Here is a 24670-nt window from a genome sequence, read left to right as displayed (position 1 = left end):
CGCGCGCGAGAGCTCTGCTAACACTAATCACTGAAAGATTATAGGAGTGCGCTTTCCTACACGTTTCGGTTGGACTTATTTGATGTAATGTTATAATGCTAAAATCATCATCTTTGAGGATTATTTGAATTTTCTTCTCAAAATTAGCCACTGCAGTTCTGCCCGCAGCTAGTCTGGGCTTGTGCACAGCTGCCCGCCTCTCCAAGGAAAAAAAACTCCTCCAATGTTGGCAGTATTACTACAACTAGCTAAGTTTATCGTGACGAAGTTCCAGTAGAAGTACAAAAAAAAATACAGAGACAGAAAATACAAACAAACCTGAATAGGAATAGAACGATCTTAAGTTTGAGTACTAAGGGACAGCAGTGTGTTGCGACTGAAAACTGTTTGTGATTGGCACTACATAAGGACAGTCATTGATGGTTTGGTTTCGGACTTTTTAAATTGTACCGTTTTGGTATTCAAGAAAGAAGAAACTCCGAAACGCTGAAAAACTCCACGACAAGAAGCGGCCGTAATAACAGCAACATCACAAGCGCATTCACTGATAGAAAGGTAAGCTGTAAAAATGTTCGCTTTGCGTGAGAATTTAATTATCAGCAGCCCATAGACATATCTTGAAGGTCTTTCGGAAAATTTGCGAGCACGCGGTCATTCGCCGTTTTTTACTTCCAAGGACGTTAGATTGATCGGACCGGATCGCTAAAGCCGGCAACACACCTGTCGATTTTATACGCCAATCGCGGCGAATTTGATCGCCAGCGAAATTTTCAAGCGGTTTTCGCCTCCGATTGAAGTGGACACACTTGGCGATTTTTTTCACCAATCGCGGGTATGTGGCACTTCAACATTGTTCATATGATAGAACCGCCCAGCCTGATTAATTGACTTTACTATTCTTAGCGATGGGCGTAGAAAATCGCGGGAATAGGCACACTTTGCGAATGCCGACGCATTTAATCGCCGATATCTGACATGCCAGATATCGCTAGGTGTGTCGCCGGCTTAAACGAGCCATGTGCCTTCGTTAGTGTGTGATTATATTTGGCAACAAACCATATTTTATCAGCATCTGAGTATTTCAAAGAACAATTCAATGGTCTAATCTAAGTTACTTGCGAAGAAACAATAAAATGAAATAATTATTGATGTTAGAATAATATAAAGTGAGAACAATCTTTCAAAGTTGCGAAATAGAGAAAGTAATTTTATATAGCTATCACTTTTTAAAGAATACACGTTTTAAGTCAGTTATTACTCATGACGAGAATTTGCATTTGGTCCACAATACATTAAAAATGAGCTACGTTTCAAGGGGCACTATTTTAATGAAATCATCCCGTGATCCCATTCTTGTTGATCAACTTAAAACACCCTTTTTAAATGTGCTGACGTAATGTTAGGGCGGTTTTACGAGAGATGATTTTTAACGCAATATTGTTGCCTGAAAGGCTGGTACTGTATAATATCGCGCGGACAACTTTTAGAAGCATCAGGCCAATTTCGATATATTGAAATTAAATTCTACATTACCTACTACCCCAGCTACGTCCTTTGTTCTCTCTCTCTCTCTCTCTCTCTCTCTCTCTCTCTCTCTCTCTCTCTCTCTCTCTCTCTCTCTCTCTCTCTCTCTCTGTCTCTGTTTTTTCAGAGATGAAATTCAGCTTAGATAGCTCAATGGTATAAGTCAAATGAGTCGACTGAGCTTGAACAAATGAAAATATGGTGCATATGTTATAGCCTTGCTTGTCTAAAACACAGTTTTTTTGTCAAGCAATGTAACTGGTGTTAACAGACGGCCTTGAAGCCCGAACTTAGCCTGTCATTTCAGGATATGTTGTATCTAAGAAACCTTTTAGCCTTTGTTTTATGGCACTCATTAAGGACATGATTTCTAGCCCAAAAATAAGGCTAACAGGTTTTCTTAGATACAACATATCCTGAAATGACAGGCTACGTTCGGGCTTCAAGGCCGTCCGTTAACATCAGTTACATTGCTTGACCAAAAAAATGTGATTTAGACAAGCAGGGCTATAACATATGCACCATATTTGCATTTGTTCAAGCTCATTGAACTCATTTGACTTATACCATTGAGCTTATTAGCACAAGGGTATAGGCTCGAATTTCCCAGAAAGGATTGATATTCTGCTTTGCATCATAAATCACTTCAGAATGATCCGTAGCAATCAAATGAACAAGAAGCGGTGCTTTCAAGAGTTGTATTTTTGGGCTAGAAATCGTGTCTTTAATGAGTGACATAATACAAAGGCTAACAGGTTTTCTAAGATACAACATATCCTGAAATGACAGGCTACGTTCGGGCTCCAAGGCCGTCTGTTAACATCAGTTACATTGCTTGACCAAAAAAATGTGATTTAGACAAGCAGGGCTATAACATATGCACCATATTTTCATTTGTTCAAGCTCATTGAACTCATTTGACTTATACCATTGAGCTTTCTGAGCTGATTTTCAAAAAGGTGGCTACAGAAATTGAGCACATTTTGAGACTTTCTAAGCTGAAGGAATATGCTAGTCATTAACAATACTCCAGTTACGGTTCATCACAAGAAGGTAAGGTCAGGAAATACTATGCAAGAGAAAAGAGGGGCTTTTCTTTGGAATTATACGTGACATTGACATCCGAGTGAAATGAAACATGACCTGTGATCCGACTAAACAAGTGTGACATGGCAATTATTAACGGCGCCAACGCATCGTTAATCTCACCCAAAACCCGGTCTTTTAGCGCTCAAGTCTAGCTTTCTAAAACAGAATCGGCTTAATCGGAGCAAGACAGCGTTTTAAATTGATTTTTCGTCTTCAGTCTAGATCCATGACACAATCCGAATCACGCCAAGCAAACATCTGGAAATTATTTATGACATTGAGACCGGAAATCCGACCCAAAATCGCACTTCTTTACTAATCGATCACTAGCTTAACAACGCTACAGTTATAAAGGCGAAAAATAATAGAATAGCTTTTCAAACTCACGCTTCTTGAAGACAAAATCCTTGCCCATTCTTGCTAGTGTTTTCCATATCAGCTTAAGTCCCGGATGTAGAAATCAACATTTGAAAAGGGAAGGGTTAGCGCCCTTTTCCACCACAAAAATATACTAAGTCTTTGGCTGGTAAACAATTCGCGAAAATTTCACGTTGCCCGAAAATAACTCATCCCTAAGACCTACTTTTTAAAGCCAAAGACTGTCACCTCCTCAAGCAAAGCCCACAATATACAAGCCTTTAATAGTCCAAGCCCGAGTAACTGAAAATTACCCGTTTAGCTGATACGAGGACTACTGGTAACAAGCATATTAGACGAGACAGGAACTGCACTCGTAAGACTTTTCCCTCACTAGACTTAATGATGTCCTCAGGAAAACTTTGCTCCAGGAAGCCAAACGAAACGCTGGGTCTAATGACTTAGTTCTGAGCTCAGAGCGCGCGCCGAATTCAAAGCCAAATCGTTGAGCGGTTAAAAGACGTTTGAGAGAGAGTGGGGCTAGGTTAACAAACCAGGGAGGGGGGGGGGGGGGGAAGAGAGAGAAATATTTTGATTTTATAAATATTTGCTAATGACCATTGTAATATATTTACTTACTGATGTGAAATTCAATAGGAAACGCTAAAAAAAAAATAAAATAAATAAATAAATATCTTAAGAAAAGTTAACAAAAACGTCAATTTCTGTAACCACCTTCTGGAAAATCAGCTCAGATATATATTAGCCATCGCATCGTTCTTTCCTTGGGGGAAGGGAAGGGGAGGAGTAATCCATTATATAATCTGTATAGATTTGTGCCGTTCGAGTTAAGGGGTATAGTTCGCGATATTGAGCCGTTTTGGTATACGATAGGTTTAACATGGGTTTATGTTTTAACCATTTTGTTCCGAAGTCTAAAAGCGGGTATGGATTCTATAGGCCAGCCCTGAAAACGACGCTGAAAAATTAAATTACATAGCATATTTTTGGTAAGAGATAATGAGCCCGAGTCTCTTTAACAAAATGACGATCAATCATACGCGAAATATACAGGGACAGGGACATTGCCATCCATTTTAGTGACCGCTTTAGATATCCAAAAATCACCCTTGCGTCAATGGAAATGTTAAGATATTGGCTTAGCGTTGTGTCAAAAATTACATGCATGATAATTCATCTTGTTCATAGTACAGATGGCTACGATGGAAATGAACTGCAAGATCCATATGCATGTAATTCCGTATGTGTCTTAGAAAAATGACTAAAACTAATAAGGTATATATATGGTTATTTTTCCAGGAAATAGCTTGGAATTATTCTATTTGTGCCTTTAAGATCAACCACGTTTGACCAAGATATACTTTGTCATAACAAAGCACCAATATTCGGATACAATGCCTCTAAGTTTGCTCGGAGGGTGAGGGTGAGGGATGAAGGGGGGGGGGGGGGGGCGAGGGAAGTTGTTGGAAGACACCCATATAAAAGCCACAGTTATGTTCGTCGAATGCAAAACTGACGCAACATCCTTTCTTAGTAAAGCTGAATATCTCCTTCAAAGTAACTACGATTCAGTGAAGAGAACAAGGTATATTTCGATATACTCGGTTGATCCAAACTCACTTCTAAAATGACAATAAATTATATTAACATGTTCTGCTTATAGAAAAAACAAATGACAATCCAATAAGAATGCATGATGGCAATGAAGTAACGCTTTGATGCAGTTTCACTTATCACCCTTCTCTATGCTATAAATACCACTTACGAACTTGTTTTAAGATTACCACTGAAGATGTCTTAGTGTATAAACGAAAGATATTCTCTTCTCTAAATCGCGGTTACTTTGAAAGGTAGATAAAACAAACACTCAGACTGTATATATTATATCTCTCTCCTTTGTTTTATTTTAGGAAAAAATATCGGATTAACAGCTTTGCCTTCTATGAAACCTCATGTGCTATGTTAGGCACATTAAACAATCATTTTGGTTTCTTACAAAGGATTATAACGACACTTGGTGTCGTAAACAATGTGTCACGCGCCACTCTAGGACTGCCGTGTAAACAATCTTCAGTAAGTAATATAACCCTTTTTACGAAAAAAGCTCAGGCAAATTATAATTTACCCATTAATTATAGGAAAGAGAAAATGTGTTAGTAGTACAATGGAAACAAATAAAAACACATCCATATAACGTTAAGGGTAATTGGCATTTAAATCAAAAATGCGAAACCTAATAAAGCACCATATTTTTTTCCAAAGATATGAATAGTGCATGCGTAATTCTAAGCGTATGAACCAACTTCGCATTCGTTTTTCTCTTTCCGGTTGATACACGAGCTGTTCGAAGCTGTCCGACAATGGACACAGATTAAATCTTCAACGACCGAAACATAAGTGTATCTTGTAATGTAAACATCTAGTATTCTTGGTTCTTGAAAAGCTGATTGCACAAATCCTAGTCGGATTGCAACTGCGCCTCGCTTTCTTTGGTCCCAATTGTCAACTAACGGACACGAAGGCAATTTAAGCGATAAAAGATACCGCTTGTATGAACGAATTACTAATCTCTGCAGTTTTTTGCGGATATGCCGTTAATAACAACTATTTTTATAAATAGTTTTATAAACCTTGAAATGCCGGAAGCGAACATAACCTATATTGGCGTCTTGCTGTGTTCCTTGGCGAATTTTTGTTATCATTGCCAAGATATCCTTAGAACTGTAGTATCAAGATTTAGCATACGCAATCCATTCTGTGTACCAAGAACAAAATTCACACGACGAAGTAAGGAACATACTGCCAACTTTGATAAAGTTGTTTCAGTGTCGCATCAAGATAGTTAAAAATGGACACCAAATCTGAAGGGCTTCAACATAACATGGCAAGGGATGAATGGAAACAAGCAACTCACGTTCTGTAAAATACGATCATCTTTTCCGAGTCCTTTCTTCTTTGCTGCCAAGCCCTGTTAGAAACTGTCAGCAACTACCAAAAATACTACAAACTTCAAAACACTTTCAAACCTTCAGACTAACAATGGAAGGAAAACTACAGACTACTACTACTACTACTACTACTACTACTACTACTACTACTACTACTACTACTACTACTACTACTACTACTACTACTACTACTACTACTACTACTACTACTACTACTACTACTGCTGCTGCTGCTGCTGCTGCTCTTGTTTCTGCTTCTACTGCTACTAACAAAATTTCCATTACAGAGACCAAAACGTACCACCACAGAGTACAGCGAATACAACTAAAACTACTGGACTAAGAATAAGAACTATTACAAGTGCAATCACAGCTTCTAGAAGAAACGCCATGTAATTATAAACTACAACAATTACCAATAAGACTATTGAAACTGTATTGGTATGGACTTAAAATAGCACTACAACTCTAACTATACTACGCAACACCTTCATCAACAAAAAATACAACTAGGTCAATTAAATCTGCAATAAAAAAAATCAACGGCTCGGTTGGAAATAATTACTACGTCAATTAAAAATTATTAAGATAACTACTACGAGTGCGACTACTCTAACTTTTAGCACAAGCACTGATTTATCCGTTCCTGTTACTATTCGCCGATGTCACGCGCGGCCATATTGGGAATTTCCAACATGAAATCGAGGCGATGCGTGTCTGGTGTACTTGTCGGGATTGTAGTGATGGCGGTCGCGATGGCGACCGTTTCTGTTGTGTCTGAGTTTTGGCACAAAAACCTCGACCAAATACCAGTTATCACTGGCTCGTTTATAGAAAAATTTGCAAGGGAGAACCTTCCTATAAAGGCCACGTTGTCAAGAGGGTACAAGTTTTATCATGAAGGTTTTATTCATGATGTACAAGGTTTGTGGTTTCTCAATAAAAATGTGTTCGATAAGCAGTTGTGTTGGTGTTTTGATTGTAGTAAGCTTAAGCTTAAGTGGTTTTTCTGTCATTTTTCGTGGAGTCCGGCTTCGTCTAGTTCCATCGATAATTGGTAGCCGTGTTTTAGCGTTTTTTCTTTCACATGTCACACGCAGTGAGAAACCCCTCAAGGACAGTTGGTTGTGCCGTGCGTTGCCGTTGTTTTAAAGGAAGAAGAAAAACGAGGAACCACACTTAATCACTGTTGTCTTTTCTAATCAAAACGATATCGGGATAGACAGTTTCAATTGCAGCTGTGCCGCTGGGAAAGGCTTGTGTCAACATACAATTGGCTTACTGTATGCGTTAAATCATTACCAACTTCTTGGTTTGAAAAGTGTTCCGCCGATTATTTCGAAAACATCATTGCCTCAGGTATGTGTCAAACAGCTTTTCTTTTCTTTTTTGGGGAAAATAGAATTTTTAAAGTGGAATTAAATTGTGTATGGGTCTGGGAGTGAATTTAACTGGCTTTACATGCATAAACAAAACGGGACACGATTTATGAAAGCTGATGAAAAGCCACTCGTGAACGTAAAAGTTAATTTACGATCGTGAATTTAACTGGCTTTATATTTACGTGCGTACGTATACGTATAAAATAAAACGAGTCGAGAGGCAATGCGTGTATGAGAAGCCACACGTGGGTAAACGTAAAAATTGAACTTTGTTTAATTCGTAAAATTTATGCGGAAGTGTTAAAAATTACTAATTTTTGATTTAGGTAAAGAACTGACACGTGGTGAATAAAGTTTAAGTTTTACGACCTACAATTGTGTTTACAAACGATTGATTTTATTTCTTAGACATGGCATATTCCAAAAAGAGTTGATGGAATCAAACCAAGGCCAATGTCCGAAGTGACAATTGAGAAGCCCCCATGTAAGCCCCCTACAGTCGATACTGGTATAAAGAAAAAACAAAAAATATCCGGTGTTGCCCCAAAGGTGTACACGCCCTTCAAACAGCCCCTTGCAGACTTGGATGTGCCTCGAAATTTGAAACCCCTGATTAAGGACACAACTCCAGAACCAGGGTTTTTAAGAATATGGCCAGACAGTGACGAGGATACCCCGCTAGTAGACAGCAGGTTTGGGATGGTCCCCAGAGGCTGTGTGTTGTCGTACCAGCAACCACTCTCTGCTTCTGACAACTCTCGTGTGAGTCATTCTGGGATGACTGAAGCACCAAATTTCAACTTCCCGCACTTGACATATCCACCCATAGTTCTGGATGAACAACAACAACTCCACTTCGATAGCCTTCGGGTTACCGAAGAACAGTCCCAGGACTATGAGCGTCAAACAAGGGAGCAGTCTTTCAGTAAAGACTGGTACAGATTAAGAAACTACCGTCTGACTGCGTCAAATTTCAAAAGTGTGTGCTCTAGGAGAAAAAACTTTGAAGCCCTTGCTGATCGATTGCTGAGAGGATCAAAAATCCAGACCGCTGCTATGAAATATGGAATAGAACACGAGGACGAGGTGGCCCAATTTTACGCCGAACATTTCAATCGCGATGTTTTCAAAGTTGGTTTTGTGATCAATCCCAGTGTGCCCCATCTCGGTTGCAGCCCAGATAGGAGGGTGTACGACCCTTCTGAAAGTTCTCCCTGGGGTCTCTTTGAAATCAAGTGCTCTATGAAAGACGAGCGGAAAGATGTGCCATACCTCCAACAAGATCTAACAACAGGAGAATACTCTCTTAAGAAAAGCCACCTATATTACTATCAAGTGATTGGCTGCTTGGGGATTTCTGGTAGTGGGTGGTCAGAGTTCTTTGTGCAATGCCAAAAAGAATACCATTATGAACGAATCTACAAAGATGACAACTTGTTTTCAAACATCTGTGACGATTTACATCAATTTTATTTCAATTATTTTCTACCAGCATCAGTAGCCTCAGGAAATTAATTAAGATTGAATTCAGGGGCGTAGTTAGGGGATGGTCCTCAAATACTCCTCCCCCCTCACCCACTGGCCATCATGAAGTACCGTAGTAGTGTCCAAGATGTTGCCATTTGGGCAGTAGAGTAGAGAATTCTGGACATAATGTTTGAAATTTTCCAATGATGGGTGGGGGCATGACCAACATTGCACCTAGACAGCAGCCAGCACCCCTTCCCTCTCTCAATCAAAAATCCTGTCTACGCCCCTAGAATTACTATGTAAAAATTATTCTTCAAAGGTGCTAGGTATCTGGCTTGAACATTCAGTCTCCACCGAAATTTTTGGTCACTGAACAGTATTCTATGTTCAGTTGACAACACTGGAAAAATCAATGTTTCACTTTAAACCGTTTTGTTACCGTACACACATTTGCTTACTTCCCGGGGAAAAGGTTTTTGGTAGTCCTTCCCCCGGTTTCTTCTGGTGCAGGCATACTTTGCATACATTCTTATGGAGTATTATTTCTTGTAAATAGACATTTAGTTATAATATTCTTGTAAATAGCGCTTTAGTGTTAATAGTTTCAATGTGTTTTTGTCGCATGAAATAAGCCCGTTGATCATGATAAGGGCGCATGTTAATAATTGTTTTATGTCATGTTATTTTTGGCGGGGGACCACTGTGTTGACTGTGCAGTCATTGTTGTTTATTTTATTTTATTACCCATTTAGCATGCAGGGGTATCATGGGGTCACCATCCCCACTCATTGTTGCTCATTGTTGTTGTTGAGCTTCAAATCGATGTGGTTCCCTGAACCCCCTCCCCTTATTATAAGTATTATTAAATATTATTTTACTATTACATACATTACATTATATTACATCACATCACATCATATCACATGATATTATATATTATAAGCTGAATTGTGTTTTCAGTCTAGGCTATAATTGTTACCCTAACAAGGGTGGCTGAGGGGTTGCTGGCACTTGCCAAAGGTGCCACCCCAGACTCTGGTGGGCAGATGCGTCCATATTCCCACAGTGGGCTGAAACATAAGCTTGCCCTACCCCAGTGCCCATTACCCTCAATTAAATTTTAGCATATATTTATACTAAAAATCAGTAGTTATGAGTGGAACCTAAAGATTTATTTAAGACTCTGGTTAGGGCGGGAACGTCCAACTTCCCGTAGTAGGGAGCATAATTTAAGCTTTGCCTACCCCATGCCCTCACAAGCTAGTATTCAATATTAATTATGATTTTTCATAAAATAGTGGCCCCTGAAAATTAGTTATGAGACATGCCACTGTCCACAATTGATTGACACTGAGAGGAATGATGCCATCAAAGAAATGAAATTCTTTGACACGTCGTATGGCTCGCTCGACATGCACTCTCAAATTGTGGATGCGCTTGCTCTTTGTCAGATCTTCCTTTGTAAACTGACCCTTGCTGCTAAGGAATGCAGGTATTGCTAACTCACACCCAATGGGGGTTAGGAGGTCCTTGATTGTGAATCCCTTATCAGCAAGAATCTGATCACCAGGTTCAGGTAATACCAAAAGGCCAGACTGCTTCACAAGTTCCTTATCGGAGATCGATCCAGCAAACAGTCCACTCACATGAATTACCTCGCCAGAGGGGGAGATGACAACATTCCCTTTGTATGCGGTGTGGCTCTTGTAAGAAGAGTAGAATTCAGTGTTCAGCATTAAACTGGAAGGTGCTTCTGTTTTAATCTCTGACGCGTCGATGATCCCGCGACATCTTGGATAGAGCTTTTTGAAGCACTCAGGCATGTGTTTTTGAATTTTTTTTCTTGAAGGCCAAATTGGCATAGTGCCAAACACAAAATATAAAAAATTTGACCATGAAATAAAAACACGACTGACTGTTGCAACTGAAATGCCAAATTTGTCTGCAAGGTCCTGGTTAAATGATCCCAGTCGCAATTTATGTAAAAATAAATAGAATTGGTGAAACAAGCTTAACTTGCAGTTCTTCATCGCATCCCTAAGTTGATCCACTTCCTCAACCCCCTTATGTTTTAAACGCTGCATTTGGGACCATGAGAACATTTTTTCAGCAGTTGGTTGAATAACATAAAATGTGGCACTTAGAACATCATATGAGGGGAATCCTGTGTAAAATTTTGTTATTTCATCTGGTTTGGACTGGAGGTCCACAAAAGAATGCACTGCCTGTAAATGATTTAGCTTTGTTTCCAGCTCATGGATTCTGTTTTGAGCAGCTAAGAGCATGTCCTCAGTAGATGGTGTCTGGACTTGATCTTCACTGGTAATATAGTCATGGTTGTTAATAGTTGGTGTGCAGGTTTCTGGAACTTCACTTTCCTGTTCACAAACATTTTCTACAACTGAATAAAAATAATTCGGGCGTTAATAAGATCCACACATACTTTTTTATACCTTTAATTATTATAATAACACAAACAACAATTTGCATGAAATTGTGCTCTAATAGCAACATTATTATGTACAACTTTTTAATTATAAGCCAGAATTAAACAAAAGAACAAAAAGGCTATAGATTGTATGATAGAATACCTTCCAGACGCAGTCACTTATTCATTTACATGTTATTGCATCTTATTGAATAGCTTTTGTTTTTGTACGCCTCGTTCAAACTAAGACATGTAATTAGCGACCGAGTAGTCTAAAATCTAATATTTTATCGGTGTATTTTCCGATCGATTCGCAGATGAGAATATTTTAACATCAAAAAATAGCTGCTCGCTAGGCCGCTCCGGATTAGCTCTTGTAGTACTGGTACACAATTACAAGGCAGAAACAAACGACTATCCACTAATTAAACGACAGTCTAATTTGAAAACGAAAACTATCAAAACAACGACCTCCGGGCCGCGCCGATGAATCGCTCCAACTTTTATCAAATTATGTTTACATTTTACGCAATACAGTTTCTCGGAATTGCCTTTTTTTGTCGGAATTTACCTTTTTTTATATCTCTATATTCTAAAGTGAATTCCGGACTACAAAAATTGTAAAATAGAAAATGTGTTTAGTACGAAAACAAGCAAATACCCGTGTGCGGCAAATTCGTTCGCTGAATCCTGCTTGTTGTTCTGCATGTCGGCCTTTTCTTAGGTGATTTGGTCCATTTAAATATACAAGGAACTGCTCCCTGGGCAACCACAGTTTTCCTTGTTAATGTTTTTTTTAAGTCTTGTGGCTGGAAGTGCTCGGAGCACACCTTTGTGCTGTCTGATATCTGAAACAACAAGTTGTTGTTGTACTTACTACTGACAGCAAATAGTCAGCCGCACGAAAATGACAAATGTGACAACGACGTTTAATTTACAACTTGTAAACATCAAGCAAGTCAAAACGTTTGTAAATTCAAACTGGCAATAATGTATGTAATCATGATAAAAATAACATTTTGCACTTTTTATCTTCCCAACGGCACATGCAGCTTAACAGCCGCGGTCGGCCGCCGGCGGGAAAAAGTGGACAAGCTTGTGCATGATGTGAAATAATGCGAACAAAAAACATCGGCTCACCTTGAAGAATTTGCCCACATCTTGGCGAATTTTTATGACCCAATCTTTCTTGGTCTTTTTAATTGCTGGAAACCTATGAAAAGTTATCCCTCGTCTTCGTGACTCTGCGGACCTTTTGTTGTGACACAAAGGTACGCAACATCTGTCTTTGTTCGGCATGTTGCGACGAGGAGTTGCGGTGGCAACAGTTGCTGTAAACAACAGCACGCATCGCCTCGATTTCATGCTAAGATGGCCGTCGCGTGACATCGGCGAATTACTGCTACTACTACTAGTACTACTACTACTACCACCACCACCACCACCACCACCACCACCACCACCACTACTACTACTACTACTACTACTACTACAAGAACTAAAACTGTAATATCTAGAGCTGCAAAAACAAGCACTGCTCCAAATACTGTTACAACAACCGTTTTGGGGGACTGAAACGAAAGTTACTACAACTACAAACACGAAGACGACTAGAATAAATTAACGTGAACTATAACGTCCCCACACCTGTAACTACTACTACTTGAGCTATTCAACTAAAACTGTTTCTATAACTTGAGAAAGTATCGACAACGACGTCTATTTCCCAATAACATTATCCTCAACTCACAAGAATTTCTGATAATTGCTTGGGATTACGAGTAACTAAATTTGAGGAGGGAAATAGACAAAATCTGCCAAACTAAGATATTAAGAAGTACTAAAGACTTCTGGCAAGTTGCTGACAATAACTACCAAACGAATCAGAATGTATTAACAGATGACGGATTGGCTGCTCTTTCATTTGTGGCTTTTCCTCATGACATATTGATTTCCAGAGTGAATTTGTGGCTTTCCATCATAACTTATGCCATTTATAACAAAAAAGCCCTTCTTCCTATCTAACAATGTTAACCAATATTTGACATTTTACATTAACACCTAGCAGTGCACATAATACGGGATTAACAGCATCCATTTCTGCAATGATAAGCTACACAGGTAGATATACGTTTGTCTTATCATCCAGCTACATCATACTACGGATAAAATAAGGGTGTGACGATCCAAAGTAAAGGTTGGGAGAATGATCGTCGAGTGTTCAGTTAGAGTAGTTTACAACCTTGTGTCAAAGACAGCTATGTCTTCATCGGGAGTTGACGATCCCTTATCTTGTGACGGTTGCTCTTCACCATTTCCAAACTTCTCCTTTTTCTTTTGCCCTGGTTCTGAAATCACAACAAAAATTCAAGAAGCGAAAACCCAGGATGAAGGATCAAAGATAAATGAAGAAGCAGTGGTAGCCAAAGATGAGGTATCGGAATCGGAGGTTGCTTCTTAATGTTCAATCTCGACTTGTTCATCCTCAGCCCCCTTTGCTTCAAAATCAACACCCTTTTCTCCTTGAGCTTCCAACACTTCGTCTAGATCCTCTGAGGCTTCACCCTCCGATTCCGATACCTCAGCTTTAGCTTCTTCTGCATCTTCCCTTGTTTCTTTTGTTTCATTCAGGGTCTCTCTTACTTCACTTTTAACCTCCGTTGCCTCACCTTCAACTTGCTCTGTTTCTCCCTTTATCTCTTCTTCATCATCCTGGGCTTTCCTTTCTTCATCTTCAGTCTCCACTGATTCACCTTCCTCTACTACTGCGTGAACATCAAATGTCTCTGCTTTTTTAGCTTCCGCGATCTCTTTCTTAGATTCCGATGCTCCACTCTCAGCTCCAGCTGCTTCAGCATTACCAACGGCTGTTTCATCCTCACCTTTCAATGCCTCATCCTTATCCTCAGCTGCCTTATCTTCTGCTTTCACTGTTTTATCTTTGGCTGCCACTGCTTCACCAATAATGTTCTCAGCTTTATGTTCATCATCGCTAACTTTATCCTCACACCCCAGTGATCCATTTCCAGTATCTGCATCTTCCTCGACCTGTACTGCTCCATCCTCTGCATCCGCGGAGTCATCTGTAGCCTCAATCATTTTGACCTTTGCTCCTACAGCTTCACCTTCAGCATCTGCTGCCTTACCTTTAGACTTTTCTGTTTCAACCTCAGTTTCCAATTCTTCGTCTCCAGTTTCAGCTGTTTCATCTCTCACTTTCTTTTCTCTGTCTTCATCAGTTTCCTCTATTTTCACCTCTGTTTTCATTACTGCATCTTCAGCGCCCAGTGCCTTGCCAACAGCCTTGTCTGCCTCACCTTCAGCCTCAGCTGTTTTGCCATCAGCTCCTGGTGTTTTATCTTCACCTGTTGCTGCTACCTTTTCAGCTTCTTCTCTTGCTGCTACTTTAAACTCTGCTCCTGCTACCTGAGCCTCAGCCTCCGTTGTCGCAGTCTCTCCTCCTTCAGCTTTAGCCGCTTCTTGTCCAGCTTCACCATCTTCCGTGTCATCTGCCTCCTGATGAGCATCGCCTTTTCCTCCTGTTGTTCTAGCCTCTACCTCTTGTTTCACTTCAGCGTCAGTTTCAGATTTGCTATGATCTTCACCAGCTTCTGGCTCTGCTTCATCTTTTGTTCCTGGTTTTTGTTCTGGGTCTTCGCCGTCGTCATTTTTTCCTCCTTGGTCTATCATCTCGGTACGAGGACCTGCGTTAATACAATAGCACACATAAATGAAGTAATCTGATTCAAAGTATTCAATACAACAATGGTAAAACCGATTAAAATGTGGAAATGAGCGGGAAAATACAACTCAATGAAGGAACCAGGTAGTTTCGTTTTAACTTGGGTTTTTAATTTACGATCTAATCATATTACAACCTAATGACTATCAAAGCACAGTCCTAGAGGCGTTTTGGAGAAATAGAACGAAAGTTAAACCGAATAAGTGCATTTAGACGAATATTTAGGCAATAAATGCGAGGAAACGGTGGTTTGTTTCAGTAATATTTCGATATAATTCTATATCATCGTCAGACTAGGTGACAATGCGGTAGCTAAAGTTTAAGTATTAAAAGGGTGGTAAATTAGCATCAATAGGCACGTCAGAATGAAATAAGTACAGAACGAAAAGAGAAAAACTGTCATGAGAATAAGCAGAGTTCTCTGCTGGCCTTCAAGCCATTGTTTAAGGATGGCGATGAACTTTTTATGTGATAGGCTTCTTTGTATAGAAGGAGGTTCCAATTGTCGTCACTGTCAATTATCTTTGTTTTGCTACGCACGGTTTCGGTAAAAAATTATTTGTTGGTCGTAGAAGGTGGGCCGGTCTTATTGGAGAAAATGTCTGGTAAATTATACAGGCTTGAATGTGTTGGATATTATCACACTGTCGAAGATGTTTGTATATAGCACTTTCTTTATCCGTGAGCGCGTGTTCTTGTGTGCGAGTAAATAGAGTTCTGTTCGTTTTGCCGATGTAAGAGCAATTGCAGCCGGGACAAGTGAATTCGTAAACAACATCTGATTTGCATAATGGTGGTGTTTTGTCTTTAGTACTCGTGAAGAAGCATAATTTTGTGGTCTTCTGTTTTATTCGAATGTCCACATTCGGGTCGATGAGACTTCTGCGCAGTTTATGCTTAAGTTTCTTAGTAAGCTGTGTTGTTAGTTCACCAACGAATGGGATGGTAAGCCATATAGTAGTTGAATCCTGGCTTGTTTGGGAGGTGACATTGGTGCAATGATCAGGAGCCCTATATTTTGTGCCATAGTAGTAAAGCGTTTAATTAGCGATTTTGCAATACGCTTGGGGAAACCGTTCCATGATAAAAACTGTCCGATTAGTTTGAGCTCGGTTTTAATTTTGTTAAGAGTGCAGATTTGGTGTACGCAGTCAATCAGTGCTCTAACCCAAGATATCTTGTGTCGCCAAGGGACGAAACTATCAAAATTAGTGTACTGCCCGGTAAAAGTATCTTTACGGCCTTGTCTGCCTCACCAACAAAGAACCAACACCAAAACCGTGCGTAGCAACACAAAGATAATTGACAGTGACGACGATTGGAACCTCCTTCTATACAAAGAAGCCTATCACATAAAACGTTCATCGCCATCCTTGAACAATGGCTTGAAGGCCAGCAGAGAACTCTGCTTATTCTCATGACAGTTTTTCTCTTTTTGCTTTGTACTTATTTCATTCTGACGTGCCTATTGATGCTAATTTTACCACCCTTTTAGTTTTTAAACTTTAGCTCCCGCATTGTCACCTAGTCTGACGATGATATAGAATTATATCGAAATATTACTGAAACAAACCACCGTTTCCTTGCATGTATTGCCTAAATATTAGTCTAAATGCACTTATTCGGTTTAACTTTCGTTCTATTTCTCCTGAAATTATCAGCGGTAATGGTTTCTAGAGGAGTTTTCTCGGGTGCTTTTTTACAGTATTGCCCGGGAAAGCGAAACAATTAGCTGTTTCCTTCATTTACGTTTTCGAATACAATGACTCGGTGCCAGCCCGTAGGCTTATAACAATTATAATTGTGATTTATACCGTTCGGTTGCATTTTTCAGCAAATTATTTCTTAAGTTCTATGGCGATGCTGGCATTTGCTTGTTATTGACGGGATAGCAATGTCACTCCTTGCAGCAGCTACGAAAACCGTACAGAACACTTGCAACTGAGGACCTCTAACTTATCATCTGTCTTCTCTTTAAGGGATGTGAATAAATGAAGTGCTTTACCTCGTGCGACGACGATCGCTGGCTCTTCCCGTTCATAATCTGCTTTAATAAAAAAAAAATAATAATGGTCAAGGCTGTTGTACTTCTTAATAAGATTAAATAGAGTCACTTCCGTAATACAGGTCTCCTGAGGAGGCAGGTATCATTTAATCGGCAGCTTTATAGTGGGTATTTATCAATACAGAAGCTTTTCTTTAAGTTCCTATTGATTTTGATTTTTTTGATTGACTGATTATATGTTCTCTGAGAGCCTAAATTTATTATGGTATCAAAAAGGTCACCCTATCTTAAGATGGAGGAGTTGTAAGAAGCTTTGTCGAAACTAACTTATTAATTAAGGAGAAGCTTCAGGGTGTAATACAGGCGTACCTGTGTCCGATGATGCATCGCTTACTTCTGAATCTGAAAGCAATAAGAGGGAAGAAGTCATATCAAATACTCTAATACTCATTTGACGTTTTAGTGACGTATATGGTGAAAAACTCTTTATTGTCTCATGAGAAAAAATGGACAAAGAAAGAATCCTGAGTTAGGCCATCTAATATACATGAGTGATAAAATTGCGCACATACCACACACTGACATTCAAATCCTAGCAGTGTGCAGGATGTTTGTCCCATAAACCTAGTTTAATGGCCTTAGTTCCTACTGGTCCTCTTGATGTCAGTGGTAGAACATCCGAACTAGTAAGGTTTTAGGTTTGACTCTTGAAAGGAGCACTCGAATTTCCTCTTTCCGTATATGCCTCTGCCATTCACTGAATAATACATATTTCTCAAAGAATACCAGTCCTTTTTCTGACCACAAGGTAACTTTTACTTTTCGAAGATCCATTTATTACAAGAATATATCTTTCTTCGAATTTTCGTTGTCTGTTATTCTGTAGGTATTCTGTAATGGTACACAGCACTAGATTACTCCTCGAATCACCTTGTACAGCAGCTGCTTGACCGAGAACTTGCATCTCCAGCAATTCCTGGTCTTGTTCATCTTCTGGCAAATTAAAGGAAAGCCAGAAAAAAATACAACTTATTAATAACAAGTTATAAAGAATAAATGCACAAGTATTTTACTAAATAAAGGCAAATATATAACCAGGAATAGAACGAGACTAGTGTTTAAAAAGGCGCCACACTATTAGTGAAAAGCTTATAGTACACACTAAAAAGGACGAAAATAAGGGAATATCAGGCGGCGAATTGTACTTTAATACTAGATAAATTTACCGTGGTCGCTCTCATAGTCGTCAGTGTCCTCGTCTTCCGATTCATTATGTTCCTCTTCCCCTCCTTGTTCTATTACAAGCAACATAAACGTGAGAATGGTAGTAAAAACTTAATTTAATTTTAATTTCAGCTTTATTTTTTGAGGCACTGGCTACGGACAACCCAAAGCTGGTTCCTTTTGGGGCGTTTACACAGCAATATTGATAAACAAGTTGACATGAAAGTGCCGAGATTATTTAAAACTCAGAAAAAGTTTTAATTGTACTAACCTTCATCGCCTTGACCACAGAGAGGAATCCCACGCAAATAGCACCAGAGCTTTAGCATTTTCTGTTTTAAGATCCCTCGCACCTGAGAAATAAGCCGTTTAGTTAATTGTTAAAGTTTTCATTAATTATTTTAATTTATGAAAAATAACAAAAGCTACCAATATGGTAAAGTAAACAATCATGTTCACACTAAGGGGGGGAAAGGAATTGGCCAGCATGAACTTGGAACCATCCTACACTGCGACCCGTCCTCAAAATTTTATTTGACGCTAACATAGCAAAACATTATTTTCTGTGTTTCCATTTTTGTCTTTCTTTATGACTTATTTGATCTCCTTACCGCTAATATTACATTTTTAAATCGTTTTTTTTTTTTCCTAGCTTGTGTGTACGTTTTGTCAATTTTGTGGTATCGAGAGGATTTTAAGATAAATGAGGATATAAAAGATGCCGGGATCTGTTATTCCTGGGCGTAAAAGGTGTGCAAAAAAAAAAGCAGTATGTTCTTTTCGTGCACTACTGAAGTTGTACAAACGTAGGTTTAGTTCATAAACACTTATGCAGATTGTACTATTAAAGAAAGTCAATGTTCCCCCATGTTAGCAAGATTCACTCAATGAATGAAGAGTCTATTTTTGTAATAGCTGAATTTTTTCTTTCTAGATTGTCTAATGAAGGATACAAGAGGTTACATACCTGTGGGGTTGCAAAGGTGTAGAGCACTGGATTCATTGCTGAGTTAATTGGTAGGACAAAGACAGCAATCCACACGGCGATATCGTCAGGTGGCTCAAAGGCTTCGTTTAACACTGAATTCAAACCAATCACCACAATCGGGATCCAGGATACAAGGTCGGTTAAAATAATCCAAAACACACGTTTGGCGAGGGACGTTTCTCTCTTGGCATCTCTTGCCCTGGCTTTTCGTTCCCTTCTTGTACCTTGACGGGTGAGCCGCCATCTCGACATGCAGGTCTTGTACAAAATCATGGAGTACGCCACAATAATAACGATAACCAGAGCCACATTCCAACCCACAAATACGGCAATTGAATACTCCCATCCCGAAATAAAGTCGGGGTCAAGCTGGAGGGGGATACACACGACTGATTTACCATAGTAGAATATGCTTTTGTCATGGTCATGGAAATAGCGGATACCGAAGGTTGGCATGTAAGCAAAAAGAAAACCGATCACCCAGATGGCAAGGCAAAACTTATGGGCCTTCTTTCGAGTGAGTCCCTTGAATTGATAAGGGAACACGATCTTCTTCACTCGCTCAATCGCGAGGAGCGCCAGAGTCATGATGGATACCTGGCTGGACATCGCCGACATTCCCCCTACCATCTGGCATCGGAAACCGGTTCGCCACTCAAAGTCATGCAGATAATATTCACCAGACCAGACAAGATCCATTACTCCGACAGTAATAAGGTACACTCCCATCAGTCCATCCGCAACCGCAACGTGCATCAACAGAATCGTTTGCACGACATTCTTTTCTTTAAAGAACACTCGCCAGGTAATCACAAACACAGCCCCAAGAATCGACAAAATTCCAACCACCCAGATGCACCTTTTTGGGTTTACGTTCCGAAACATACTGTCACAGTTTGCAAAATTGTCATTGATGAGAAAAGCACAGCCGGCGTCTTCCTTGAATTCCGCATGGCAGCACATAAGGTTGGTATCAAGTATTCTGCAAGATAATCATTAAGGCCAAACAATTAACACTTTAAATGAGTAACTTCGAAGGTCGCTTCATGTCACTGTGCAATTGGCTGGATTAGTCAGTAAAGCGTTTAATAAGACTTTTTATTTGCGTGCTGACAATGCGTAAGGTTTGCTTATTGCTAGATAAATTGCGACAAATGTGGGCATATGACATAACATGACCCTGTTAGCGTTTTAGGATTTCAGTATTATTCTCTGCGATGAGCATTCATTCCTTTTAGCCATGAATTGTTGCTATAGGAAAAAAAATCACAAAAGGGACTTTATGTTTTTGAAGGCTTTTTATTATTTTTGTTGAAATATGTATGAAAAGTAGGGTGTAATAATTTGTAGATTTAAATCAAGATCCTCTTGTGTAGAGGGTATACCACTGTCAAACTCAACAGTAGGGCAGGAAATTTATACCAAATTTGGGCATAGCGTGACAAAAATGTGAACAAGCTAATCCCGTAACGTTCAAATACTTCCCGTTATTGCCAGAGCTCATAAGGCCACAAATTTACTGGGACGCGAATGATCACCTTGTAACTTACTGGTTTCGAGCACGGGTACAGCAAGTCAAAGGATGGAACCCACCATAAAAGAGACTAAATGCTTTATCGTTCATATTTCATGCCACGACTTCATACGCCTCTTAAAATGACGTGCAAACTATGTCCTTTAAAACCCAACAAGAGTTTGCATTTTTGTTAAAACAGTCATTCTTAGTTTCCCCTAAGCCTAACTCCTGGAAATGAATCAAAACCTGCCAATTACAGCTAACAACAGGATTTCGTATCTGTACAGAGCTAAATTTCCTAGTTTTCAATAGGTTTTCTACGATCATTGGCATCATTGGTGGAGTTTCCATCTTCTTTGCATGAAGCTATTATGAAATATTGAGACCCCGGTTCCTTTTTCTGTACAGTATGTATTAATTTCAAAGTGCGTAGACAGGTTTTCACAATAAAATTTGTTTGGGTATTCTTTATTGGAAACTCAGGACTAGTCAAGTAGAAATTCGCTTTATTTAGTCCGCTGAATTGCATAGCCTTATAACAATTATTTTATCAAAGAATATTACATGTGTGTTATGTTGTCCATTCCAGCGAAAAAACCCACAGGAAGTTCAGCCATCAGGTTATAATGCATAAATCTGAAATTCAACACATAAAGATTTAACTTATTTAGGCGCTGAGTTGCTCGCGTAATTTAAGGCCCGGTTAGTGTAACTTTGGAAATAATGTTAAGATATTCAAACATATTCACACAACTTCCCGTCACGATAAATCTTTGGCGAATTAGGTTTCAAAATAATTCTGTTCAGCCTGGTGGGGGATGGGCTAACTTTAAAAGATCGCAACTTTCCTAATATTTGAAGCAACAGCACCAACATCTGTGACCTTACCTAAGATTTATACGAAAGAATGTGATACACCATGTGTTTCCATGGGAAAAGGTGTACCGTCGTTACTTCGCATATTTATTCCATGGTAGCTTTTGATAAAAATTTTCGTTCTTGATTATTTTGTAGTCAGGTTAAGCGTCTTTCAAGACGTTGGATTTTGATCGGTGATGTAATTCTCACGTCAAGTGACGTAATGCCACTTGGATTATGAAAGAAAGAAATTAAGTGGGGTTGAACGCCGGCTAGGTTGACATATTTTTGCACAAAATGATACTTAACATTTACAGCTCTGCGCTTAGCAGAATGGAGTTTAAGCGAAGGTAGAGCTGTAGGCGGCTAGATATTTTTCCATACAAACGAGAGACTCAGTACAGTTTTTAAGAAAGTAAAATTCATTTAAATGCCCAGTCAACAAACACCGTACTATAACGGCGGGATATTCCCTGAAAGCCTGACTAATGTCTTCTTCAAATTGAATCATCAGTGATAATAATAACGGGAATTTCAGTTGAATCCACACAGTGGCTCTTCTCTCCACTGTTTCCAGGACTAATTGGAATTTGTTTTTTTGTGGAGGGAGGAAAACCGGAGTACCCGGAGAAAAACACTCGGAGCAGGGACGAGAACCAGCAACAACAACGACAAAAACAATCAATCAATCAATCAATCAATCAATCAATCAATCATTTAGTCAGTCGTCAGTCAATCAATCAACCAATTAAGCAGTCAATCGATCAATCAATCAATCAATGATTCATTCAACCTATCATCAAACAATTAACCAATCAATCCATTCACCCATCTATCATGCTAAGTATGCTTTCATTTCCTTGAATGGCACAAGGCAATCACTTTGCGTAACAAATATTGTCTTCTAGGGTATTTTTAATTGATGTAACGTGAGACAGAACTCTATTAAAGGCCTATTTAGACGGTACAACTTTTGCTTACACGACTGTCGCTAGTGATTTCCAGAGCGCGCTGCTCGCTTCATAGGATGTTAAGACATTTTTATGTGACGTAAACGACAGTCGTAAGCAAGTCGTAGGTTTAATTTACAAGAAAAATTTCGTGTCTTAGGTCTGTCGTAAGTCTGTCGCATGCGACAAAGTAGTACCGTGTAAATCGCCCTTCTAACATAGGTGTTACACCAAGGTTCTTCCAACAATGATTGCGACCTATAAAGAAATCATTGGTTTAAAACCTTTCGAATTAATTCTAAGCTTAGATGTTTTGTCCACGTTTTTCTTTTTTCACACAACTCACACATAGCCAGCAAAAATGTAAATTGAATATAAATTTGTTCCTATGAAAACCAACGAGTTATGCTTACAAAAATCGCAATGTTTTGACGTCTTGGAAGGTTTCTAAAGAGACGTTCAGGATATCATTATCGTGGATGTCACTACAAAAAAGAGATATGTGTTGTTAATATTATATTGATTTGATACGATTGATGCTTTTATGAAGTTGTCATTTCACAACTATAATGTTTCGAGAAGCGGACACCCACAAGACCATCATTTGGTGTCCGTAATAGCGAGAGTCCACAATTTCATCGTACCCCGCTATTGTGAACTCTCGCTATTACGGACACCAAATAATGGTCCCGTAGGTGTCAGCTTCTCTAAACATTATAGTTGTGAAATAACAACTCCATGAAAGTATTGATCGTATCACATCAATATCATATTGACAGATGTCACTATAATGTTACGAGCCAAAGAAGGGGCAAGTCTGTCTACAACAATGAAATGACAAAATCAGCTAAAATACCGTTGTCGTTGAATCGTTTATTAACATGACGAAGTCTCCAACAGAAATAGTTAGCCTTTTGCATATCTTGGCTGTAGTTTCAGATTGCTCTTTTTTTCCTTCCGATTAGGCATTCTCGTCGCCTTTGATTTGTCAGCTGCATAATAACTGTGGTGACGTTATTTCTGCGTAATATAAGGCGCCGCCGAGTTCGGGAATCGAACCCGGGTCACATAAGGAAAACAAACAAAAGAAACACAACCCACATAAGCTGTCGAGTCCGAGAATCCAATCCAAAACCACATTGGTGAGAGTCGAGTTCTCTCACCAGTACGCCATCCCTGCTCCCAGATTTTATTATTCTTGTACTTTTATGACGTCGAGTAATCCGTCGATTTTCCAAACGTTGCTTGTGGTTCCTTGCTCGAGCAATTCGTTCACGAATTTAATTTATTTGGAAAGATTGGCCATAGTGACAGGAATTAACAATCCACTGTATTGATATGAGGGGACGTCCCGTACGCTGATTTTTTCATGGGCCGATCTAAAGGAAGTTGAATACTCTGATACTGAGCAGCTGGGGATTCGCAACAATTCATTCGTTTGTGCCGAAATGATTTATTGAGGTCCTCTAAATCGTTGTTTTCAGACTTTCTACTGATTAATCGCAATAAGAACGTAACAAAGTAAGTCCCTGAATGGCTCGACTAGCAGCAACATCCTGAAGCGATTTCAGATAGTTGAATTTGTCGATCTTCGAGAGAGATGCGTTATCGTGCACCCTAGATTTGTACACGAGTCCCAATGTTTTCCCCAGGTTGTTACGTCCCCTCGAAATTTGGGATCATTTTCAAAATGAAAGATTAAACAGGTAGGTGGTATAGTAAGTACCACTAATCAAAGCCAACCGGTTAGCTCACTTCGGGGGCATTCACAACCTATCACTTCATTAATTGTAAACTGCACCACAACCATTCTAGCAAAGTCCCCACACAGTGCTGTAAATCATCCTTGAAAATCACCCACGAGGAAGTGGATAATATGATATATGTAGGTATATATGTAAATCTTCTGACTTTAAAGTAACTTAGCTATTTATAACTCTGTGTTTGTCTAAGATATTTTACCCAGTGAAGGGCTAACCGTTGTCTACTCACAGGGACAAAAGACTCCTCATCCTCTTGAAAATCCGCTTGGGTAGTACTTTAATATGATTATTCGACAGATGCCTTCAAAAACCAAACAAGTTAAGAAGGTATCAAAACCAAGAAACTCGACACGCGCTTCAATTTGGTTACTATGTAGACACTTTAAATAATGCTGAGCCATCACT

General features: G+C 39.3%; 3 protein-coding genes across 4 annotated transcripts; 1 reads left to right on the top strand and 2 right to left on the bottom strand.

The window, feature by feature from the left end:
• The first annotated feature begins 4895 nt into the window (after positions 1 to 4895).
• LOC146468373 (uncharacterized) lies at positions 4896 to 8844 on the top strand. The gene is made up of 3 exons (XM_085124632.1): positions 4896 to 6996; positions 7094 to 7298; positions 7730 to 8844. Exons 1-3 carry the CDS (start codon positions 6602 to 6604, stop codon positions 8834 to 8836), a joined length of 1707 nt encoding a protein of 568 aa, XP_084980758.1. The 5' UTR covers positions 4896 to 6601; the 3' UTR covers positions 8837 to 8844.
• A 1209-nt stretch (positions 8845 to 10053) lies between these two features.
• Positions 10054 to 12610, bottom strand: LOC146468372 (uncharacterized). The gene is made up of 3 exons (XM_085124653.1): positions 12360 to 12610; positions 11881 to 12067; positions 10054 to 11192 (listed from the first exon to the last, which is right to left on the bottom strand). The coding sequence occupies exons 1-3, from the start codon at positions 12606 to 12608 to the stop codon at positions 10069 to 10071; spliced, it is 1560 nt and encodes a 519-aa protein (XP_084980779.1). The 5' UTR covers positions 12609 to 12610; the 3' UTR covers positions 10054 to 10068.
• A 76-nt stretch (positions 12611 to 12686) lies between these two features.
• LOC146468371 (uncharacterized) lies at positions 12687 to 24551 on the bottom strand. 2 transcript variants are annotated; one of them, XM_085124647.1, is made up of 11 exons: positions 24495 to 24551; positions 22916 to 22987; positions 21259 to 21330; positions 19158 to 20160; positions 18462 to 18543; positions 18193 to 18261; positions 17897 to 17959; positions 17336 to 17368; positions 16967 to 17005; positions 13889 to 14923; positions 12687 to 13567 (listed from the first exon to the last, which is right to left on the bottom strand). In XM_085124647.1, the coding sequence occupies exons 1-11, from the start codon at positions 24512 to 24514 to the stop codon at positions 13455 to 13457; spliced, it is 2601 nt and encodes an 866-aa protein (XP_084980773.1). In that variant the 5' UTR covers positions 24515 to 24551; the 3' UTR covers positions 12687 to 13454. The 2 variants fall into 2 exon arrangements, with proteins under 2 accessions (XP_084980773.1, XP_084980774.1); XM_085124648.1 differs by lacking the exon at positions 16967 to 17005.
• Positions 24552 to 24670: the final 119 nt, after the last annotated feature.

This window comes from Pavona decussata, unplaced genomic scaffold (genome assembly GCF_977016875.1).
Source record: "Pavona decussata unplaced genomic scaffold, jaPavDecu1.1 SCAFFOLD_131, whole genome shotgun sequence".
NCBI classification, from domain to species: domain Eukaryota; kingdom Metazoa; phylum Cnidaria; class Anthozoa; order Scleractinia; family Agariciidae; genus Pavona; species Pavona decussata.
Note: the sequence above shows the minus strand (reverse complement) of the source record. Positions and strands in the feature narration are given on the sequence as shown.